Source organism: Grampus griseus (assembly GCF_964374135.1).
Source record: "Grampus griseus genome assembly, chromosome: 11".
Classification (NCBI taxonomy): Eukaryota; Metazoa; Chordata; class Mammalia; order Artiodactyla; family Delphinidae; genus Grampus; species Grampus griseus.
The window spans coordinates 41,127,918-41,150,505 of NC_139005.1; the positions used below are offsets into that span (position 1 = coordinate 41,127,918).

At 40.6% G+C, this 22,588-nt stretch overlaps 1 protein-coding gene and 1 long non-coding RNA gene across 3 annotated transcripts in view; one reads left to right on the plus strand and one right to left on the minus strand.

The window, feature by feature from the left end:
• The first annotated feature begins 667 nt into the window (after window positions 1-667).
• On the plus strand, window positions 668-15,670 carry LOC309829315. The gene is made up of 5 exons (XR_014297402.1): window positions 668-807; window positions 1,015-1,149; window positions 1,809-1,906; window positions 10,385-10,555; window positions 15,542-15,670. It is a non-coding gene; the product is annotated as an uncharacterized lncRNA (long non-coding RNA).
• The window catches only part of TFCP2 (transcription factor CP2), a 54,513-nt gene continuing 37,972 nt past the window's right edge, over window positions 6,048-22,588 (minus strand). The window contains exons 5-15 of one of the 2 annotated variants that reach the window (XM_082665168.1): window positions 21,020-21,126; window positions 19,836-19,988; window positions 19,005-19,115; window positions 18,027-18,115; window positions 17,237-17,285; window positions 16,758-16,851; window positions 15,808-15,898; window positions 10,395-10,519; window positions 9,812-9,954; window positions 7,900-7,951; window positions 6,048-7,483 (exon numbers count right to left, since the gene is read on the minus strand). In XM_082665168.1, the coding sequence (XP_082521294.1) occupies window positions 7,449-7,483; window positions 7,900-7,951; window positions 9,812-9,954; window positions 10,395-10,519; window positions 15,808-15,898; window positions 16,758-16,851; window positions 17,237-17,285; window positions 18,027-18,115; window positions 19,005-19,115; window positions 19,836-19,988; window positions 21,020-21,126 (1,049 nt within the window). In that variant the 3' untranslated portion in view covers window positions 6,048-7,448. Of the gene's footprint in view, window positions 7,487-7,899; window positions 7,952-9,811; window positions 9,955-10,394; window positions 10,520-15,807; window positions 15,899-16,757; window positions 16,852-17,236; window positions 17,286-18,026; window positions 18,116-19,004; window positions 19,116-19,835; window positions 19,989-21,019; window positions 21,127-22,588 lie in introns of both variants that reach the window. The other variant, XM_082665167.1, reaches the window with a different exon arrangement.

Below are 22,588 nucleotides of genomic sequence, written 5' to 3' on the forward strand. Positions count from 1 at the left end.
AGCCCGCCCGTCGGTCTCACTCAAGCTGCCCCCGCAGTCCGGGCCAGCGTCCTCCGTGCCCCTCGCTCCCACGCCTCTCCCGACTCCTTCCCTTCCCAGCGGCGCCCTAGCTCCCCGCCCCCCGCGCCGACCGCTCCCGTTCGTGGCTCCCTCATTTCTGACCCCTCCATCCCCGCGGCTCTGGGTTGACCACTCCTCCACAGCTGCCGGGAGGCCGATCCCGAGAAAGGACAAGGCGGCACCCTCCGCCCCGCACCCCCAGGCCCATTACCGGCTCCGCCGCAGCTGCCTCCTCCTGTGATGGTCTCTGCCGCCCCCGCTGCCGCCGCCGTCGCCGCCCTAGCCCGAGTGGGAAGGAGGGAGGAGAGAGCGAGTCCCGGGGCCGCGGAGACGGTCTGGGAGTTCCCAAGGCGGCAGGGCGGGGAGAGACGGTGGGTGGGCAGGTCGGCCGGCAGGCGGCGGAGGGCGGGCGGCGCCGGCAACTCGGGCGCCCCCGGCAGCAGCCGCCCAGAACCGCCCCGGCTCCGGCTAACAATAGGCTTTGGCCGCAGCGCTCAGGGTCTTATAGGCGCCGGCACGTCCGGACCGAGCCCCGGGGCAGGCTGGGAAATGGAGTCTACGTGCCGGCCCCACGCCCAGCGGCATGCCGGGAGTTGGAGGCGGCTACCAGCGCAAAGCCGAAACTCGCCCGCAAACAGGCTCAGGAGGCTGTGAGTCCGCAGCAGCGGATCCTGGGAAAGCAAGCGAGTTGACGCCACAGCAGCCTTTTGAAGAGGAAAAGCGGAGACCCTCAGCTACAGATCTTCGGTGACTAAACAAATTGTCTTCTATAACTCCCCTTTTCCTTTCGCCAGGCCCACACTCCCATGCCTAAGGAACTTAATCCCCCTTATCCTTGCTCAGGGGATCTAAGTCTTAAGCAGCATGACGTGCTGCAGCCTGCCCAAGGTATAAAGAAAATACAAGCAATGCAGAGTAATCTCAGTATGTATTGATGGATTGTTTTCCTTCCAGAAATTTCTTACATGACTTCTGATCTTCACAACTGTGCAATCCATTTTCAAAACGGGAAAAAGACTCAGAAATCAGAAGTTGTTACGTCTAGAGTCGCTTATTCACCATATTTCATTGTCTTGATAGCATCACTAGGTAAGTTATTACAATGGTGCCAGTTCGCCCCTTACTTCCCCGTGCCTTGGCTTCCTCATCTGCAAAATGGGGATAAAAGTATGTATCTCATAGGGTTTTGTGGAGATTAAATAGTTAGTAGTATAAAATGTTTGCAACACAGTGCAATGTGTTTTTCCTGGCCACACAGAAATCAAAAAGGAAGAGAAGACCCCAGACTCTGTAGAATCAGCGGGCTGAGTAACAAAAAAAGCAGCCTAAAGGCCATGCTGGGTAGGCTAAAAGTGTTTCATATGCCTACACATCTAGAATTTGAGCAGTCATAGAAATCTGTCAGAGTACCATCAGCCTCAATGCCCAAGCTTTGTTGGTTAATGACACCAAACTAGAAGACAGCCAAAGCAAAGTTAGGCACATCCTTTGAGGAGACAGCAGAATCCAATTTGGCAGTAATCTCTAGATCAGTCAAAAAGATCATCTGGACTTACAAACATCCCAACTACTTATCACAGAGTCACTTATTCACCATATTTCATTGTCTTGATAGAATCACTAGGTAAGTTAAGCTTAAGTGCAGTAGAACAGAAGATACAAGGAAAAGTGAAAAGAAATGCTAATATTATTAATATGTAAATTATAACAATGGACATCTAATTCTAAATGTGACTGCTTTGTTCCAGACCATGCATAATTCATGCATGGGTGTGTTTTAGGGACAAAAAAGTCAAGTAGGAAGAAAAGACAGATGATCAAGAACAGATGAAGATGAAAACCAAAGGTCAGATTTTATGTCCTGGGCAGTGTTTATACGTCTGTCTTGCAGTCTTGTCTACATGTAAAGGTGATCTTGTAGTCAATAGTATCCTAAACTTATTAAGCAACTGAATAAGTATATTACGTACAAAATAAAACTGCTTTATACTCATTATCCTTTGTAATCTCCCTAACAACCCTATGAATTAAGCATTATCTCCTTTTTAAGATGAGAAAGTTAAGGTTTAAGAGATTATATTGTCCAAGGTCACATCCAGGAAGAGCAAGATCTGGGATTTGAACAGTGGCTTATCTGACACCAAAGTATGTACTGCATCAACTACTCTTTACCAAACAAAAGATAAAGAGTACACTCTCCAGGGAGGTTGAAAATGAATAGATCAGAGGATACTATGTGCTGAACTTCTTAGAGAAAAAGAGTTAAGTAAAATCTAAGCCATTGCATGTACTTCCCTGGTGGTCCAGTGGTTAAGAATTCCCCTGCCAATGCAGGGGACATGGGTTCGATCCCTGGTCAGGGAACTAAAATCCCTCGTGCCGTGGGGCAGCTAAACCTGCATGCCACAACTAATGAGCCTGCATGCCACAACTAGAGAGAAGCCCGTGCACTGCAAGGAAGAGCCCACACGCCGCAATGAAAGATCCCACCTGCCACAACTAAGACCCGATGCAGCCAAAAAATAAATAAATATTTAAAAAAATTTTTTTTTAAAATCTAAGCCATTGTATTTGTTTTTCTGATAGGGAATTCGTAGATTTAGCCCTGAAGTTGTATGTTACTTTACTAATTTACATTTAATTAGAATCCAGATCTAGAGAGACAGGCACCTCTTTGTGACTAATTCCACACTAACCGAAAGAGATCAATAGAGCAAATCTGGGAAAAAGACGGGGCCACAGCAATTTAAGAGCACAAAAAATCGAAGAAGCTGTGTGTTTTATCAAGGAAGGTTTCAAAAAAAGACACACAAATTTATCTATATATGTGCATAACACACACAAAAACCCTATTAAAAAAGCAAAATAACAAACAGGTTTGAGGGGGTAGAGTGCAAGGGTGAGTTTAGAGAGGTCAAGCTTAATAAGCTTAAAAAAGGTGAATGAAAGTCTGAAGTAAAGTTATAAAGATGTCTAGGGAAAGATATTAACTAAACCCTTAAATGAAAAATTAGACATTAGAACTCAGAAAGAGGGGATTCCCTGGCGGTCCAGTGGTTAGGAGTCCGTGCTCTCACTGCCAAGGGGCTGGGTTCAATTCCTGGTCGGGGAACTAAGATCCCACAAGCCACACAGCACAGCCAAAAAAAAAGGAAGAAAACAGGAATCTGTAGTGATTAAAATGAGGAATGTGTATCTCATCTTACGCAAATATATGAAAACACAGATTTACAAGATAAACTGGTTATTACTCATGTCCCAAAAGATCCCATATAATACAAAATAGTACAATACAATAATACAATAGTGTTTTTTAAATAGCAAGTTCCTTTATAAAATTGACTTTAATCCAACTGAAAAATTTAATTCATATACAACTTTTAAATCTCTGAATTTGAGAATGCAAATGCTAGACTTCGTTGCAATTTCCAAATTAATTTGTTGAACAGGCCAGAATTCATAAGGAACAATACAGAGGAGATCTGGAAGTGAAGAGGAAAGATGCGGAAAAAAGAAGGAAGTAGAAATAGATGGAAGTTCAAGGTCAAAGGCAAAATACAAAGTCATTAAAGAAGCATAGAGGAGAAATAAAGTATTAACAAAACGGAAAACAAGTGCTGATGGCATTAACCTCACATCACATAGGGCATCTTTCTTCCTTATTTAAGTCTTGGAGTTTGTATAATGAAACAATAATTTAATCACAAACTAAAAATAAATATTCTAGCAGGAAAAGCCTTAGCTCATGACTAAGAAAACAGAGCATTTTTAGGAGAAGCAGAAGAATGAAGCAGGATTACTTTATACAAACTAGTATATAAAAAGATGCAGCTAGGTGGGGCATTTGTGCCATTCCTGCTGAGACTTGGGAGTTCTCATAACAGAGCAGCAGAGGCCATAACAGATCAAATTCCCATAGGGGAACCATCCATGGCCAAGTAAGACAACTAAAGATTCAGAAAAATGATAAAAAGGCTCAACTGCAGCTCTCTGGTTCCAAGTTATCTGGAATTGTTAGGTATTGGCCAGAGAAAAAAGCTTCAGCGAAGGAGGAGAAACTCGGTCTTGTTTTCAAATATTTGCACCTGAAATTTGTGTTACTTTCAAAACTGAATGCTGAAGCTTCAGTCAATCCTTCACGGTAGTTTGAAGATAGCCCAAATGTCTGCAGCAACCCTATATGAAAGACTTTCTCAGGAGACTTGGAGATACAAAGGGTTTTCAGAACACTCTTTCATTAGGCCTAAATGAGAAATGGCGAGGCTCATTATGTCAAGCCTTCTTCACTTGCCATGCTCCTCCAACTCACAGTGGTGAGATCATGCCCTGCCCCTCACAGCGTACCCAGTGCCTGACAGTGCCTGACTTCCAGGAATCACGTCTGTCCCCTCAAGAGAACCTCACCACCTCAGGTCTTTCAGACTCTACTTACTTGTCTTATATCTGTCGTACTGTAATCTCTTTCCAGACAAGATGACCACCCCCATTTCCCCTCCCTTTAAGTGGCGTCTTAAATAAATCATATATTTGGGCAAACATTCTTATTATTGGGGCATAATATTGGACAATCTTATTACTTAATAGCCACATTTTACGTAGTGACTGGTATTCAGTCCTTAAGAGTTCTGCAGTGACCCTTTTACTTCCCAATGACTCCCTTTTAACTATCAAGTCTTTACACAATAGATTCTTCTAGATGGAACCTATTATACTTCAAGGAAACAGTACAGACAATACTAAGTTAAACAGGATGCTACTCCACTTCTCAGGAGGGCCTAAAATCTAACCATTCTCCTTCTCATATACCCTCACCCTAATGGAAACATTAAACCATCTCCTTTATTTTAAGTATCAACCATCACATGGTTAAAGAGGTAAAATCCAGCAAATTTTACTTTTAGGAATATATCTTAGAGATACACGCAAAAAACTTAGGAGAATACATGTTTAAATGGGCTTAACCTAAATGGCATCCGTAAGGAATGGCCATTTTTTTCCCCAAAAGAATGATGTCAAACTATAAATCCTAACATAGAAAGATGTTCAGGATATATTAAACATAAAAAGAAAACTGCAGATCATTAGTACTACATGAGCCCATCTGGGTGTGTGTGTGTGTGTGTGTGTGTGTGTGTGTGTGTGTGTGTGTGTGTGTGTGTGTGTGTGTGTGTGTGTGTGTGTGTGTGTGTGTGTGTGTGTGAAAGAGAGAAACTTTTTTGCAATGGCTACCTCTATAGAGTGGGACAAGGAGATAAGTTATACCTTTCTTTATTTGAATTTATCACTTTGTGTATTACTTTCATCATGAAAAAGCTAGTTTAAAATTTTCATTTAACTGCAAGGATCAATAGTGAACAAATGCAATTTTTTAAAGCAAGTTGAATAATTACAGTGTTCTATCACTACACCAATTCTTACCAATTATATGGCATTAGCACTATAAATATTTGTTTGAAGCTAAAGAAAGCCCAAGAGATTTTCTAGTTAATCTGAGGATCTATGATTACAAACTTACATAAATTCATTTCTATATAAATTTGAAAACTACTCTTAAAAAACCCTCTATCTCCAAGTAAAAATTAGTAAGTGTAAATTTATAGTAAATATATTAATAGAATTCTGTGTATCATTTACAGTAAACAAGAGTCACAGATGCAGATTTAGAAGGGACCGTAAAAGTCCAACCCTCCCAGCCTAACATTCAGAAAGAACTGGAATAAATAAATAAATAAAAATAAAAAACAGCAGCCTGCTGGGGAGAGAGCTGACTTCCCCGAGCTGAGAACCAGTCCTATGAACATAATACAATTAGAAATGTCCCCCCAGAATGGGGACATCTGGTAATCAGTCACTAAAAAACTATTTTGGCCTCATATGTCAAGTTGTCCAGGTCGATTTTAAACAAGTCATTTGACTTAATTTTCTGGTTTCAAAATTTTCAATTTCTTTCAAACCAAAAGAAAACAGACCATGTTGAAGGTGGATTTTAATGAACGAAAATCTCTGTATAAAAACATTTAAACTTTATCAAATGCTTTAAAAATACACACACACACAGATTCAAATCCAATACAGAATCTTTTGAACATTATCATTTTTCACCTCAGCATAACACGTAGAGGGATTTCTGGATAAAACTTTACATGTGAAAAAAGACCCATAGTCTTACACATGCACACACACAAGAGCACACAATCACAATCAGGAAGAACTAAAGTATATGGTAAGAATGCAAACAGGATGGGAATGAATTTCTTGTAAAGCTTATATAAAAGAACGCTACATGAGTAAAAGAACTTTCTATACCAAGAGAAGATGCAGAGAGGGGAAAGAGAAAGCAGAGGTTAGTCTAACTCATTAATAGTTTGAGAAGGTCATTCAAGAACAGTGAATTTGGGGAGTTACAGATAATCCCTAGTTTTCACCACCTCAAATTCTGTGAATCTGGTAACTGATGATGCTTTGAAAGTGTCTATGTTTTCATTTTTTTGTAGGTCTTGATTTGTTCATCATTATTTAGGTGTGGTTTGTCCCTTTTGGTGTTAATTCCTCAGTTCTCGCTCAGTGTTAGATCCAATTCACCAGAAGAGCCACAGTAGGAAACGGTGGCAAGCACAGAGGACTGCAAGGGTGGCAGTCACGGATGGCTGTTAATAAGAGCCAGACGGCCTGGGTTTGCATTTCAGTGTCACTAGCTGCTAGCTGCCTGTTACTCAGCAAGCTCCTCGGCCACTCTGTCTCCATTTCCTCATCTTCAATTAGGGATCATTATTACCTACTTCATATAGGGCTATTAAGAGGATTTAAACAAGGTAATCTATTTAAAGAATTTATCACACTGCCTCACACAACTAAATGTGCAATAAATGTTACCTAAAATTACTATTAGTCATAGAATTACAGGGGAATCAAAAGAAGAATTTTCTTCTTTCTCCATATTTCTCTTTAATGAGGTTTTTCAGGGGCAAAAAAGGTTGAGGATCTAGTCTTATGAATATAGATGTTTGCTTTTATGTTAGAAAAAAAAATTACATGGCTCCATATCACAAAATTTAACATCTTTCCATTAAACATCATACAATTCTCATCATCATTATGCCCTACACACACCCTAAATGATGTGGAGTTTTCTATTGATATTCAACAACAATAGGGTCCAGAAATTTTAAATAAGAAATCGTTGCAGAAATGCATGTTGGGCAGTAATCTGTGGGTGCCCTAAGAGCCTGGGCCAACGGATGCCTGGGATTCTGCCTCCAAGGCCTGGACACAGTCAGATGGGTCAGGTTCTTGCAGCCCTTCAGAGCTCCATTTGCAAGACCCCCTTCGAGAGGGGAGTTCCCATAGGCGAAAGCAGCAGCAGCCACTGAGGACGGAATGCCCCACACCTACTTCAGTATGATATGATAGCTATCATTGGTTTCTGCTGTAAAAAAAAAAAAAAGAAAAAAGAAAAAAGAATAATCTTTAGTTACCTCTAAAACACAGCAGGAGAAAAATATATGTGGTAAGGTTCTTTAGAGAAAGAAAAAACAGAAGGACAGAGGGCAGTATACTTAATTATCACAGAATACTTGTAATAAACATGCATTATAAGAACAGCATGCCTCCGTTTCATCCTTTGTCCATGGAAGGTGGAAGAAGATGGCAGGAAGTCATCAGTTACACTGTCTACTCTAATAATGGCAAGAAGCCAATTCATAAAAAGGAACAATCTCTAATAATGTCACTTTCTTTACCTCAAATACGGCAGTTAATACTTTCCCTCTCTCCTCAAAGTACTATAAAAAAAACCCTCAAACTCCTTCGAGAAAGGCATTTGCCTTACTACTTCATTACCTTTCATTGTGTCCAGAATAAAACAGGCTTCTTCCTGAAAGTTCTGTATCATCTGAAAAAAGCAAGAAGTTTTGCTGATTATTAAAACCTTGGTTTGCTATATTTATTTATTTTTTTTTTTTTTTTGCGGTATGCGGGCCTCTCACTGCTGTGGCCTCTCCGGTTGCGGAGCACAGGCTCCGGACGCGCAGGCCCAGCGGCCATGGCTCACGGGCCCAGCCGCTCCGCGGCATGTGGGACCCTCCCGGACCGGGGCACGAACCCGCGTCCCCTGCATCGGCAGGCGGACTCCCAACCACCGCGCCACCAGGGAAGCTCTGCTATATTTATTTTGCCTGTGTGTTTATTATACTAGATATAAGTGAAGAATAATCCTTTGTTTTGTTTTCTCTCCTATTTAGTTTTCAAAAGCTTTCAAAGCTAAGCATTCTAAAACTGCTTTCTTAAAATTCGAGTGTGCATTTTCTTGGGCTAACCCCAAGACTTTCCAAGGGGCACACAGATACAGATAGGCCCATATGGGAGGAATTAAACTTCCATATCTGTTCTTTCCTAAAACCATCTGAGAACCTCTTCAGTTTTCCTTTCCCACTTCCCTTCTCAAACTACCTTTTCCCATTTTATAAAATAAAGGCAAGAGTTTCACCTTCCTGAAATCCTATGAAGATGCACTGCCCTGGAGTATAAAAGCCCCCAGGATGCAGAAGTGTAATTGCAAACGGAAACTCAAATGACTGGGTAATAAAGTCTTATTTTCAATTCTTTCCTTTCACCAGAATTGAAGTGATCTAATCACAAATTGTCAAATGACAGATGATTCAAAATAATTTTTGATAATATCACTATGCAATTTTTGGCACATAACTCAGAAGTTAAAAAAAAAAAAATCCAGCAATGCTGTTACAGCAAACTCCATCCATTCCTGTCTATCAATTTATATGGAACAGATTCCACAGCACTTATATCTAGGGGAAAAAAAACGGATGGAATTGATGCTGAACTCTATTTCATTCTAGCAATCAATAGGCAGTATGTATCTATCGATGAATTAATTGTCTGTGGGAGGGAGGGTAAGGAATCGAGTAATCTCATCCATCTCATTAATAGACGCACTTTTATTGTATTTTATTTTATTTATTTATTTTTGGCCACACCGTACGGCTTGCAGGATCTCAGTTCCCTGACCGGGGATTGAACCCCCAGGCCCTGGCACTGAAAGCTGAGAATCCTAACCACTAGGCTACCAGGAAACTCCCTAGATGCACTAATGCATTAATAAATTTTTTCTTAATGTTTAATAATTACTTATCAAAACATATAATACATTTATGTTATTTTAATCCATTGTATAATTATGGTGATAATTCTATTCAGAAGAGATTTTTTTACTTTTATTGAAGCAAATTTTTGTTTTAAAGAAATATGGTAGGATAATTAATAAAAGATATTCAAGCATAAAGGTAGGTTATGGTAAGATGAAATTCTGTGGGGGAAGTGAATGAAAATATGAGTTTAACGAAGCAGAGAAATGATATAAAAATTCTGTTAAAAAAGTATATTCATGTATTTTTTTAAACAGATGACAGTATTAAATTACTCTTGTATTTAGGTTACACGGAATATAGCTAGAGTAGTGAAGTAATCACTTCATTTTTAAATGTCATATAATATGCCCAGAAATGACATCTTTTGCAACTATTTAAACTTAAAACAAAAAATTTTAAGTCAACCTAAAAACGTGCAAGGGGATACACAGTTTTAAAACATCATTGTAGGAGGTAAGCAAACAAAAACATTTGAAAACCTCATCTTAGAAAACAGAGCACTCTGCCCCAGTAGAACGGTTCCTGCTCCTGTCATCTGCCCAGACAAATCACTGTCGTCTGGTGATTCAGCTGTGCTGAAAATCTACCTCGTCACTAATGAGCACATGGATTCCTGTGGGCCCCTGCTTGTAGATCTGGCTGATCTGGCAAGGGGAAATGCTGAAAAGCTGAGCGATTTTTTCTGTCAGTTCAACAGCTGTCAGTTCTTCTAGGTAGATGGCATGGTAAACTGCAAAAAGGAGAAAGCAAAGGCAGTCAGTACAGAGTGTCTCTGGTCTTAAATGTAATCTGATCACTAGGAATGCCCACTTTCCTGAAGGACTCAGAGGCAGACTGCCTGAATTGAAATGCCAGCTCAACCACTCGCTAGCTGTGTGTGACCTGGGGCAAGTTACTTAACATCCCTAAGCCTCATCTTCCTCATCGAAATGTTGGCAAGAACAATAAAATCTACTGCAAAGAGGAAACACCGGTTGTAAAAATTAAAACATGTAAACGTGCTGAGAATAGTGCCTGGCATAATATATTAGGAACTCAATAAACATTAGCAATTACCATTCCTTCTAGCAAATGCTGAATCTGCTGTTTGATAAATTCCCATCACACATGCTCATAAGTCATCTCTTCATTTTTCTTCATATCTGTCCTGGCCTGTGCAGAACGACCTACCGAAGAAAGTACCATTTGAGTCTCCATCCTCATGCTTCTGCTGCTGTTGCTGCTGCTGTTGCTGCTGCTCCCTCAGCTGCAAGGATTCCTGACAAACGTAAATGGTTAGCCTTGGGCGCACCATCCTAAGGAGGAAAAAAGAAAGCTGTTACTCTTTCATGGTGAGCACATTTTAAGGAAGAACTTGTGTGTCTACATTTTAGCTCTCCACTGGCGCGCGCGCGCGCGTGTATGCGCGCGTTTTAACTGAATTCATTCCAACAGAAGCCCTCATATAAACCTCTGGTTTTCCTTGAAAAATCAGATCTGGTGATCCAAGGCCCCCATTCTTACAAAACACCCACTCAGCTGTTCTACTTGCGTGGTGCATGCATTCTTCAGTACCCCCCAGACTTGACTGTCACTCATTTACATGTGGTCTCTGTAGTCATTTGAGTTTGTAACCTTTGATGTAAAGGTTAGAAAGATTCAAAATGTGTGAGCCACTGTTTTGTGGGTCAGTTCAAGACATACCTTCTATTGATAATTAAAAGTACCAACAGGATAAACTAGAAAATCTTATTTCCCTCATCTTCTCCTAAGCGTCTTTAGCCTTCTTTCTGTTCTTTCTTCTTAGACAACAATATTGAATTACCTCTTGCTCTGATCATCTTATTCCTTCCTATTTCTAAATGCTCTGTAGGTAATACTTTTTTTTTTAAATAAATTTATTTATTTTTGGCTGTGTTGGGTTTTCACTGCTGCGCGCGGGCTTTCTCCAGTTGCGGCGAGCATGGGCTACTCTTCGTTGCAGTGTGCGGGTTTCTCATTGTGGTGGCTTCTCATTGCGGAGCATGGGCTCTAGGCACGCGGGCTTCAGTAGTTGCGGCACGCGGGCTCAGTAGTTGTGGCTCACGGGCTCTAGAGCACAGGCTCAGTAATTGTGGCACACGAGCTTAGCTGCTCCGCAGCATGTGGGATCTTCCCAGACCAGGGCTCAAACCCGTGTCCCCTGCATTGGCAGGCTGATTCTCAACCACTGCACCACCAGGGAAGCTCCTCTGTAGGTAATACTTTTAAAAATGAAAGATCCATTCTTTTCCTCCCAGTCATCAACCCTTTGAATTTCACCTCTTTCCTTAAAAGTTTCCAACTTGGGCTTCCCTGGTGGCGCAGGGGTTGAGAATCTGCCTGCCAATGCAGGGAACACGGGTTTGAGCCCTGGTCTGGGAAGATCCCACATGCCACGGAGCAACTAGGCCCGTGAGCCACAACTGCTGAGCCTGCGCGTCTGGAGCCTGTGCTCCGCAACAAGAGAAGGCCGTGACAGTGAGAGGCCCGCGCACCGCGATGAAGAGTGGCCCCTGCTCGCCACAACTAGAGAAAGCCCTCGCACAGAAACCAAGACCCAACACAGCCAAAATTAATAAATAAATTTATTTTTTAAAAAAAGTTTCCAACTTGATTCAATTATCTCTTGTAATATACACAAACACAAATACTTCACAATCTGTTTCATTATTTAGTCACTGATTTGGTTCTATGGCACTGACCTGTATGTTTTTTCCATCAATATTACTACTTCCTATTGTAAACTGTAAATCCCAAACAGAGACTAGAAGTTCCTCTGTATTACATGTAATATTTGTAAGCAGACACTTAAGCAATTCCTACCCAAACTTAAGAATAATCTCTTCTTTAGTAAAACTGAGTTCAGGACCTTTGCACCCACTGTTTCTTCTGCATAGAATGTTCTTCCCTCATGACTCCAAAGCTTCCATCCTTCTCATAACTCAGTTTAAATGCCCCCTCCTCAGAGAGGTCTTTCCTGACTATATTCTGTACTCTGTAGGACACCACCTTATTTATTTATTTTTTTTTAAACATCTTTATTGGAGCATAATTGCTTTACAATGGTATGTTAGTTTCAGCTTCACAACAAAATGAATCAGTTATATATATACATATGTTCCCATATCTCTTCCCGCTTGCGTCACCCTCCCTCCCACCCTCCCTATCCCACCCCTCCAGGCGGTCACACAGCACCGAGCTGATCTCCCTGTGCTATGCGGCTGCTTCCCACTAGCTATCTACCTTACGTTTGGTAGTGTATACATGTCCATGCCTCTTTATTGCTTTGTCACCGTTTACCCTTCCCCCTCCCCATAGCCTCAAGTCCATTCTCTAGTAAGTCTGTGTCTTTATTCCTGTTTCACCCCTAGGTTTTTCATGACATTTTTTTTTTTCTTAAATTCCATATATATGTGTTAGCATACGGGTCTCTTGTAGACAGCAAATATATGGGTCTTGTTTTTGTATCCATTCAGCCAATCTGTGTCTTTTGGTGGGAGCATTTAGTCCATTTACATTTAAGGTAATTATCGATATGTGTGTTCCCATTCCCATTTTCTTAATTGTTTTGGGTTTGTTATTGTAGGTCTTTTCCTTCTTTTGTGTTTCTTGCCTAGAGAAGTTCCTTTAGCAGTTGTTGTAGAGCTGGTTTGGTGGTGCTGAACTCTCTCAGCTTTTGCTTGTCTCTAAAGGTTTTAATTTCTCCATCAAATCTGAATGAGATCCTTGCTGGGTAGAGTAATCTTGGTTGCAGGTTTTTCTCCTTCAACACTTTCAATATGTCCTGCCACTCCCTTCTGGCTTGCAGAGTTTCTGCTGAAAGATCAGCTGTTAACCTTATGGGGATTCCCTTGTGTGTTATTTGTTGTTTTTCCCTTGCTGCTTTTAATATGTTTTCTTTGTATTTAATTTTTGACAGTTTGATTAATATGTGTCTTGGCGTATTTCTCCTTGGATTTATCCTGTATGGGACTCTCTGTGCTTCCTGGACTTGATTAACTATTTCCTTTCCCATATTAGGGAAGTTTTCAACTATAATCTCTTCAAATATTTTCTCAGTCCCTTTCTTTTTCTCTTCTTCTTCTGGAACCCCTATAATTCGAATGTTGGTACGTTTAATGTTGTCCCAGAGGTCTCTGAGACTGTCCTCAGTTCTTTTCATTCTTTTTTCTTTATTCTGCTCTGCAGTAGTTATTTCCACTATTTTATCTTCCAGGTCACTTATCCGTTCTTCTGCCTCAGTTATTCTGCTATTGATCCCATCTAGAGTACTTTTAATTTCATTTATTGTGTTGTTCATCGTTGCTTGTTTCATCTTTAGTTCTTCTAGGTCCTTGTTAACTAATTCTTGCATTTTGTCCATTCTATTGTCCATTCTATCTCCAAGATTTCGGATCAACCTTACTATCATTATTTTGAATTCTTTTTCAGGTAGACTGCCTATTTCCTCTTCATTTGTTAGGTCTGATGGGTTTTTATCTTGCTCCTTCATCTGTGGTGTGTTTTTCTGTCTTTTCATTTTGCTTATCTTACTGTGTTTGGGGTCTCCTTTTTTGCAGGCTGAAGGTTCGTAGTTCCTGTTGTTTTTAGTGTCTGTCCCCAGTGGCTAAGGTTGGTTCAGTGGGTTGTGTAGGCTTCCTGGTGGAGGGTACTAGTGCCGGTGTTCTGGTGGATGAGGCTAGATCTTGTCTTTCTGGTGGGCAGGTCCACGTCTGGTGGTGTGTTTTGGGGTGTCTGTAGACTTATTATGATTTTGGGCCGCCTCTCTGCTAATGGGTGGGGTTGTGTTCCTGTCTTGCTAGTTGTTTGGCATAGGATGTCCAGCACTGTAGCTTGCTGGTCGTTGAGTGAAGCTGGGTGCTGGCGTTGAGATGGAGATCTCTCGGAAATTTTTGCTGTTTGATATTATGTGCAGCTGGGAGGTCTCTTGTGGATCAGTGTCCTGAAGTTGGCTCTCCCACCTCAGAGGCACAGCACTGACTCCTGGCTGCAGCACCAAGAGCCTTTCATCCACAGGGCTCCTTAATTTGGGATGATTGGTTGTCTATTCAGGTATTCCACAGATGCAGGGTACATCAAGTTGATTGTGGAGCTTTAATCCGCTGCTTCTGCTGCTGCTGGGAGAGATTTCCCTTTCTCTTCTTTGTTCTCACAGCTCCCAGGGGCTCAGCTTTGGATTTAGCCCCGCCTGTGCGTGTAGGTCGCCGGAGGGCGTCTGTTCTTTGCTCAGACAGGACGTGGTTAAAGGAGCCGCTGATTCGGAGGCTCTGTGTCACTCAGGCCCGGGGGTAGGGAGGGGCACGGAGTGTGGGGCGGGCCTGCGGCGGCAGAGGCCGGCGAGAAGTTGCAGCCTGAGGCGCGCCTGTGCGTTCTCCCGGGGGAGTTGTCCCTGGATCCCGGGACCCTGGCAGTGGCGGGCTGCACAGGCTCCCCGGAAGGGCGTGTGGCTAGTGACCTGTGTTCGCACACAGGCCTCCCGGTGGCGGCAGCAGCGGCCCTAGCGTCTCATGTCTGTCTCTGGGCTCCGCACTTTTAGCCGCGGCTCGCGCCCGTCCCTGGAGCTCTCTCAAGCAGCGTTCTTAATCCCCTCTCCTCGTGCACCAGGAAACAAAGAGGGACGTAAAAGTCTCTTGCCTCTTCGGCAGTTCCAGACTTCTCCCCGGACTCTCTCCCGGCCAGCCGCGGTGCACTAACGCCCTGCAGGCTGTGTTCACGCTGCCAACCTCAGTCCTCTCCCGGCGCTCCGACAAAAGCCGGAGCCTCAGCTCCCAGTCCCGCCCGCCCCGGCGGGCGAGCAGACAAGCCTCTCGGCTGGCGAGTTCCGGTCGGCCCGATCCTCTGCGCTGGAATCTGTCCGCTTTGTCCTCCGCACCCCTGTTGCTGTGCTCTCCTCCGCGGCTCCCAAGCTCCCCCACTCCGCCTCCCGAAGCCTCCACCCGCGAAGGGGCTTCCTAGTGTGTGGACACTTTTCCTCCTTCACAGCTCTCTCCCGCTGGTGCAGGACCCGTCCCTATCCTTTTGTCTCTGTTTAGTTTTTTCTTTTGCCCTACCCAGGTACGTGGGGGGTTTCTTGCCTTTTGGGAGGTCTGAGGTCTTCTGCCAGCGTTCAGTAGATGCTCTGTAGGAGTTGTTCCATGCGTAGATGTATTTCTGGTGTATCTGTGGGGAGGAACGTGATCTCCGCGTCTTACTCTTCCGCCATCTTCCCGGAAGTCTCCCACCACCTTATTTTTGTTTGTTTGTTTTGTTTTCCTTCAAAATACTTATCACTATTCAAAATACTTATAGTTTATAATCTTTCTCTCTCTCCCCATCAGAAAGCTCATCAATGTATCACCAAAGCCTAATGGCTCATAACAGGGACAACGGATATTTAACTGAATGAAAAATGGAATATCATGAGGACCTCCTTGGATCAAGTACAGGAAAAGATATTTTTCATCTTTATTTGGCACATAGCTGGCATTCAGAAAGAATGTTTCGACAAGATGTATTTAGCTGTACAAAAAGTATTGCGAAGAGTCCCTGAATCCAAATCCATTTGAAATCCAGCCCCACTGATATTTTACCACTAATTACATACCGGCCTTTCAATGCATTAAAAAGTCTGATTCCATCTGCAGGGCCACAGATTTGAATCACATCATCTCTAGTTAGCTTCAATAAATCTGCCCCTGGAATAAATATAAGAAAATGGGTGATAACGGCAAAGATTCTCCTTGTTAATGACTTAAAATGGACTGTGTTACAACGACACCTCATTACTAGTATGCTACAGTCATAATCTCTTGCATGGCATATAAGGCCCTCCATGACCTGGCCCCTGCATCCTCTCTCACCTCAATTCCCACCCAATTAACTTATTCATTTAACCCTATGCTTTCATCATGCTGATCACGCCTAATGAGCAAGTTGTTCCTCCTGCCTGAAATATCCTTCCACTGTCTGACCACCAGACTCTTCCTCAGCCCTCAAGATTTACCTCACGCATCACACATCACACATGTTCCCAAACTCCAGAGCCTTACACTTATCTATTGCATTACAACTATTTGTTTACCTTTTTCAGGGTTTTATTTTGATTTGGGTTTTCTTTGATACTAGATGGTTACTGATCAGGAAATATGCCTTATCCATTTGTGTATTCCTACCATACCTGGTACACAGAAGGTGCTAAATAAGAGTGGAATGTGCAAAGAAAACATAATATAGTGATAGCAAGGGGAAAATTTCCGACTACCTGCAATGCTCCTTGATAAAATATTTTATGGATAATATATTTTAAAGTATTGTATAGAATAAATATTTTAAAATTAAAATGAGTTTAAACTAAGAGGTCTTTCTTTTTTGAGCATTTCACAGCACAGCTGCAGCTGGTGAGAAAGTCTGAAGGGTTCAATGAAATTCATGTAATCAGAAAAATGCATTAAGATCTCCCCCCTCTACACACAAAACAACACAGGGATACCAGGAGGCCCTGGAATGTAAAGGAAATCCCATGCTGGGGAAAACAAAAGGACAAGCAAATTTAACCTGAGAAGTTTGTAAAAAGCCTTGTGAATGTGGAAAAACGGTTTCGATGCAACCACTGCTGAGCCTCCTGAGGTGTGGTTGTTGGCAAGAGGTTCTGAAAGAGGGAAAGCATTTTTTTTGGTAACTAAATAGACTCAACTTTAAAAAGGTAAATGTTACATCATTAGGTAACAACAGCCAAATACACCCACATTCAGACAGGCTGAGTTTGCTTGGAAGTTGTTTATACATCAGTCTTCTTTCTCTAACCATGCAAGATATCCATGGAATTCCATCCTTATCTTCCCCACTAGACTGAAAGTTCCTTAAATACAGCACAGTATCTGGTTCAGGCCAAAATTCAATAAATGTTTGCTTAGTGAATGAATAATACTCCCTAAAAGTTGGGCATTTCTACTGAATCACACAGTCACCAAAGTATTATTAGACATCAGACTATTAGACTATAATAACTGACATTTATATAACTTTAGACTTACATCTGTGACTGGAGGGGGTGGCTCTGGCTGGTGGTTTGGTGAACCATTTCTAAAGAAACATTTAAAATGAAAGGATGAGTTCATGACACATACTAGGGTTCATCGCCTCATTCTTCATCATCATAAGTCTTAAGCTAGAGATTTAAGGGAATCTGTGCTATCTCATAAAACATTCTTACTCTTGGATCCAATACTTCTATTATCTATTATTTTAGCTCATCTTCATCTTCTTCCCCCAATTATCAAAGATTCATAATAATTAGGTGTTGGGATCATTCTTAATAAGTAACCAAACAGATTTTACTGTTTGCACAACTGTGTTTCAATTCCCAACGACCACTCTGATCAGGAAGTGAAATAACTTTAAGAGAAGCAGTAAGAGGGAGAAGGGAAAAACACAGAAAATTCATTCCCTGAATCACTAAAAACTGACCATAAATGCTGTTTCCTAATAGTGGGGAAAAGGGAATTCCCTGCAGGTCCAGAGGTTAGGACTCTGCGCTCTCACTGCCGAGGGCCGTAAGGGCAATGAAAAACTAAATCCCATAAGCCTTGTGGCGTGGCCAAAACAAATGAAATAAAATAAAATAAATAAATAATAGAGGGGGAAAAAGGCTACATAAAAACTCTTTCAGTCTCTTTTGAAGATAACCCAAACCTCAGTTAATATATAAGTCCATCAAAGACTGACCAAATAGAAGGTCTTATTGATTTGGAAAGATTTTGTTTATGGAGACATAACGAAAGAATACATATTTAGGACAAACACAAGCCAATTTCCCAGACTTACCCTTCCCCAAGAGAAAAACTGTTATGGGAACTGTTGAAGCCAGGTGATGGGGAATTATTTACATATGTGATCTCGGGCCATGGAGAACACTAAAAACAAAGGACAACTTAGACACAGAAAGTACATTTGACTCTTTCTGTGTCAAAATTCCACAAAGATGTACTACTGTTACTCAAATGGCACATCTTTTTTTTTTTTTTAATTTTATTGGAGTATAGTTGATTTACAATGTTGTATTAGTTTCAGGTATACAGCAAAGTGAATCAGTTATACATATACATATATCCACTCTTTTTAAGATTCTTTTCCCATATAGGCCATTACAGAATACTGAGTAGAGTTCCCTGTGCTATACAGTATGTCCTTATTAGTTATCTGTTTTTTACACAGTAGTGTGTATATGTCAATCCTAGTCTCCCAATTTATCCTTCCCCCAGCTTACCCCCTGGTAACCGTAAGTTTGTTTTCTACATTTGTAACTCTATTTCTGTTTTGTAGATAAGTTCATTTGTCGAATAGCACATCTTGATTAGTAAATCTTAATTCCTCAGAGGCCCTCACAACTAAGAGGACAAGTAAGTTTTGACCAGACTGGAAGTGATGTTTCTTTTTTTTTAAATTGAAATATAATTGACATGAACATTATATTAGTTTTAGGTATACAACATAATGATATATGTATACAGTTGACCCTTGAACAACGCAGGTATTAGGAGCACCGTCTCCCCCTCCACAGTCAAAAATCCGGGTATAACTTGACAGTCAGCCCTTTGTATCTGCATCCTTGGATTCAATGAACTGCAAACCATGTAGTACGGTAGTACATATTTAGTGGGAAAAAAAATCTATGTATAAATGAACCCATGCAGTTCAAACCTGTGTTGTTCAAGGGTCAACTGTATATCGCAAAATAATTGTATTTTTCTTTTAAGAGTAAAAAGTACTGATTGAAATTGTCACCAAAAGAAATCCTTTTACCTCTGTGAGTATAGTTGTCTCATAGGAAGGTTGATATTTCTCCTTCTCATGAGGCGTTCGTTTCTCCATTTTCTCCCTATCTGTTTTTTGTTTTCTGTCTGCACCTTTGGGCTAAAATGAGAAATATTTTGTTTCAAACTCACATACTCACCCTTCGACTCAACAATATTACTTCTACGAACTTAAAATAGTCACATGTGAAACAAAAAGGTATGTACAATGAGGTAAAGACAAGATCCATCATTACATCTAAGTCTGAAAATAGGATATTTAAATGTGTGATGGAGTTGAAAAAGAATGAGAGATCTATAGCTACAGACGTGGAAACATCTCTAAAGCACATAGTTAACTGAAAAAAACAAGCTTCAAAACAATTCATAAAATCCCATTTATGTTTCAAAGAAAAGAAAATATGTGTATATCTAGGTACCTGTGTATATAAGAGCACAGAAGGGAACTAGAAAGATACATATGAAATTATTGACAGTGGTCACCTCTGGGGAGAGGTTGGGGAGTCAGGGTAAGAGTGGTAAAGGGGGACTTCAGTGTCGTGCTCTGAATACTGCTGTATTAATGAATCTTTCGCAATGAGAAGGTATCTATCCATATGATATCCATATGATCCCTTTTCCAAGTTCCCCTTCTCCCATGACCATCCCTATTTAAATTTCTTTACCGGGCATATCAGTAATTATTTCAATAACTCTAATTTAGGCTGAGCTTTCATAGTTTTTGTAGATGGGACAAGCTGACGTTCTCACTTGGTGACTAATGTTGCAAATGAAGGACGAGAGGGAAAGTTCCAAGGGCCAGCACAGCGCCCAGGAGTACCTTGAAGACTTTGATCTGGCAGCTGGCTGAGTGTAAGTGCTCAGTATATTCCCCGTTCTCATTCTCCTTGAAGGTATCGATTTGTACTCGAAATGGCACTCCCTTCTCTCCACCATGTTTCCTCATAGTGAACTCTGTGCTAATACAATGCACCTGAAAAGAATGCAACATCCAGCCAGGTTTCAGTACTGTTAGCTAGCCAAACCAGTCAGCAACATTTTTGGGGCAACTACTAACAGCAAAACCTTTAAACACCTACAAAGAAACTTTTCCTCTCTTTTTGATCATGAAGAATTCACACTCTCATGAGGAAATGAGGAAAACTTAAACGATTTACAAATGCAAACAAAGTAAATGTACAGATCTAATGTTAACAAAAAGCTACTGTGAGGCATTCATTAATCGTTTCAGAAAAGACAGAGCTAACATAAAAGAGAAATGGTTTCTGTTAGTAAAACTTTCCTGAACTTTAAGGTAGATTTTAGAAAGCACAGGCACCATCCATGCTGGGAACACAGTAAATATGAAAGCTCACAAGCAATAGGAAGAAAAAGGTTTGCTAGGCTACTGCATAAAGTCCAAGATCTTGGTAATCTTAATAGTGGAATCTTGGTTGACCAAATACTAGCTTGGGTAAGTTATTTTCTCTAAGCCTCAAGGACTATTCTTACAACACAGGATTATTTTTGAAAGTCTTAAGTAAAATCATGTATAAAAAGTATTTACTTAACACAGTGACTACCTGATGAGAAGTACTCAAACTATTGGTTATCATACAAATAAACTCTAACAAATAAGACTTTTCAAGCAATCTACCCAAAGGACATAATCAGATATGCAAATCAAATTCTAAGTATAAAGATGTTCAAAATAACTTCTTGGATAATAGTGAAAAATTAGAACATTCTCAAAGCTAAATAATTGTTAGGTAAGTACAGCCAAAGAATAAAATATTACGCAACCACTAGCAAGTATTTTTGAGAGAAACAAATAAATAAATTGGGGAAATTAGAAGAGCAATTCAGAAACTCCTCATTGCTTTCAGGCACATGTTGAGTAAGTCTGCACTTGTTGAAAGATTCAACCCTGTAAAGATTTCAAATTCAACATGTTTTATCCTTTAAGAACCAAACTGGTAGTAAGAGATCCTCTTCAAAACTGGAGCCCTATCTGCAGTGTCTTACCTGAATGAACACAGATGTCCTCTTTGCAGGGTCCCACAGGAACTCCACTGTATTTAGTTGGTTTGGATTAGCCCTAGGATCGATTATACCCACAGACATTGGGATATCTGAGAAACAAATGGTTATCATTGAACAATTCTGAGTGCTACTGGGTTTAAATAAGAAAGCACCGATTCTTATATTATTGGTCCCTAATTACCAAGATTTTTGTGTATCATACCTTAAACCTTTTTCTTGCCAATAAAAAGAGTTTGATTTGACCTAAAATTGACCTAAATACTTTCCTTTTGAGTATCTTTTTTCCATTTAAAAAAGTATTTACAATAAGACAATTTAAAAGTAGTTTCCTTTTAATGTGCCAAAATTCTATTTAAAGATAGATTTAGTCTACACACTGGCTCTAGTGTCATGAAAAATTTAATTTACAATCTGCTTCACTTACAGTTTTAAGGTTAGTATTACTGCTAGAAGTAAACTAAGAGGATTGTCATAGAAGGATAAAGCAGAGTGTCTGAATAAAGGCAGAAAGTGTTGTTATCACAAATATTAACTGGGGAAAATTTAACGTAACAATTGATGCTGACTTATGAAGTCATCAAAGAATCCTATAACAGAGTGACACATCTTATTCTCAGGAGGGAAGAAAAATGAATGGGCTTTAGAACTTTGCTTTCCAGTCCATATGGCATATATTTAAATATCATTCCCTGACTTCTATTAATATTCAAACTGGGGGATAAGGCCAGGCTGATATTTATTATCATAACTATGCTATAAGTTTTCTACTGTTTTAGTATCAATGATTCAAACAAGAAAGCATTAAGTGGGTTCCACTCCACAGCATTAGCTACGTTGGATTTATCCTAAAGCCAGTTTATCAAATATATATCAAGATATCTGTAGGAGAACCAGTGTTTTCTCAGATAAAAATAGTAGTACTTAGATTTGTTTAACAACTATGCTTACCAATAGGAGATGACAACCAATAAGAGATCAAAGACACAGATGCCAGAATTAAAAGTACATTCACGAAGAGAGGCTGCATGTGTGTTTGTAAAGATCCTTCCCTTTAGGATTTAAGAAAAAAAAACTCTTTTTTGTTTCATTCACTAGTTTGTTGTATTTTTTAGATTCCACATATAAGTGATATCATACAGCATTTGTCTTTCCCTATCTGACTTATTTCACTTAGCATAATGACATCCATGTCGCTGCAAATGGTAAAATTTCGTTTTTTTTATGGCTAATATTCCATTGTGTGTATATGTGTGTATAAATATATATATGTATGTAAGTGTGTGTGTATGTGTATATATATATCTCACATCTTTTTTATACATTTATCTGTTGATGGACACTTAGGTTGCTTCCATATCTTGGCAACTGTAAATAATGCTGCTATGAACACTGGGGTGCATGTATCTTTTTTGTTGCGGTACGCGGGCCTCTCACTATTGTGGCCTCTTCCATTGCGGAGCACAGGCTCCAGACGCACAGGCTCAGCGGCCATGGCTCACAGGCCCAGCCACTCCGCGGCATGTGGGATCTTCCTGGACTGGGGCACGAACC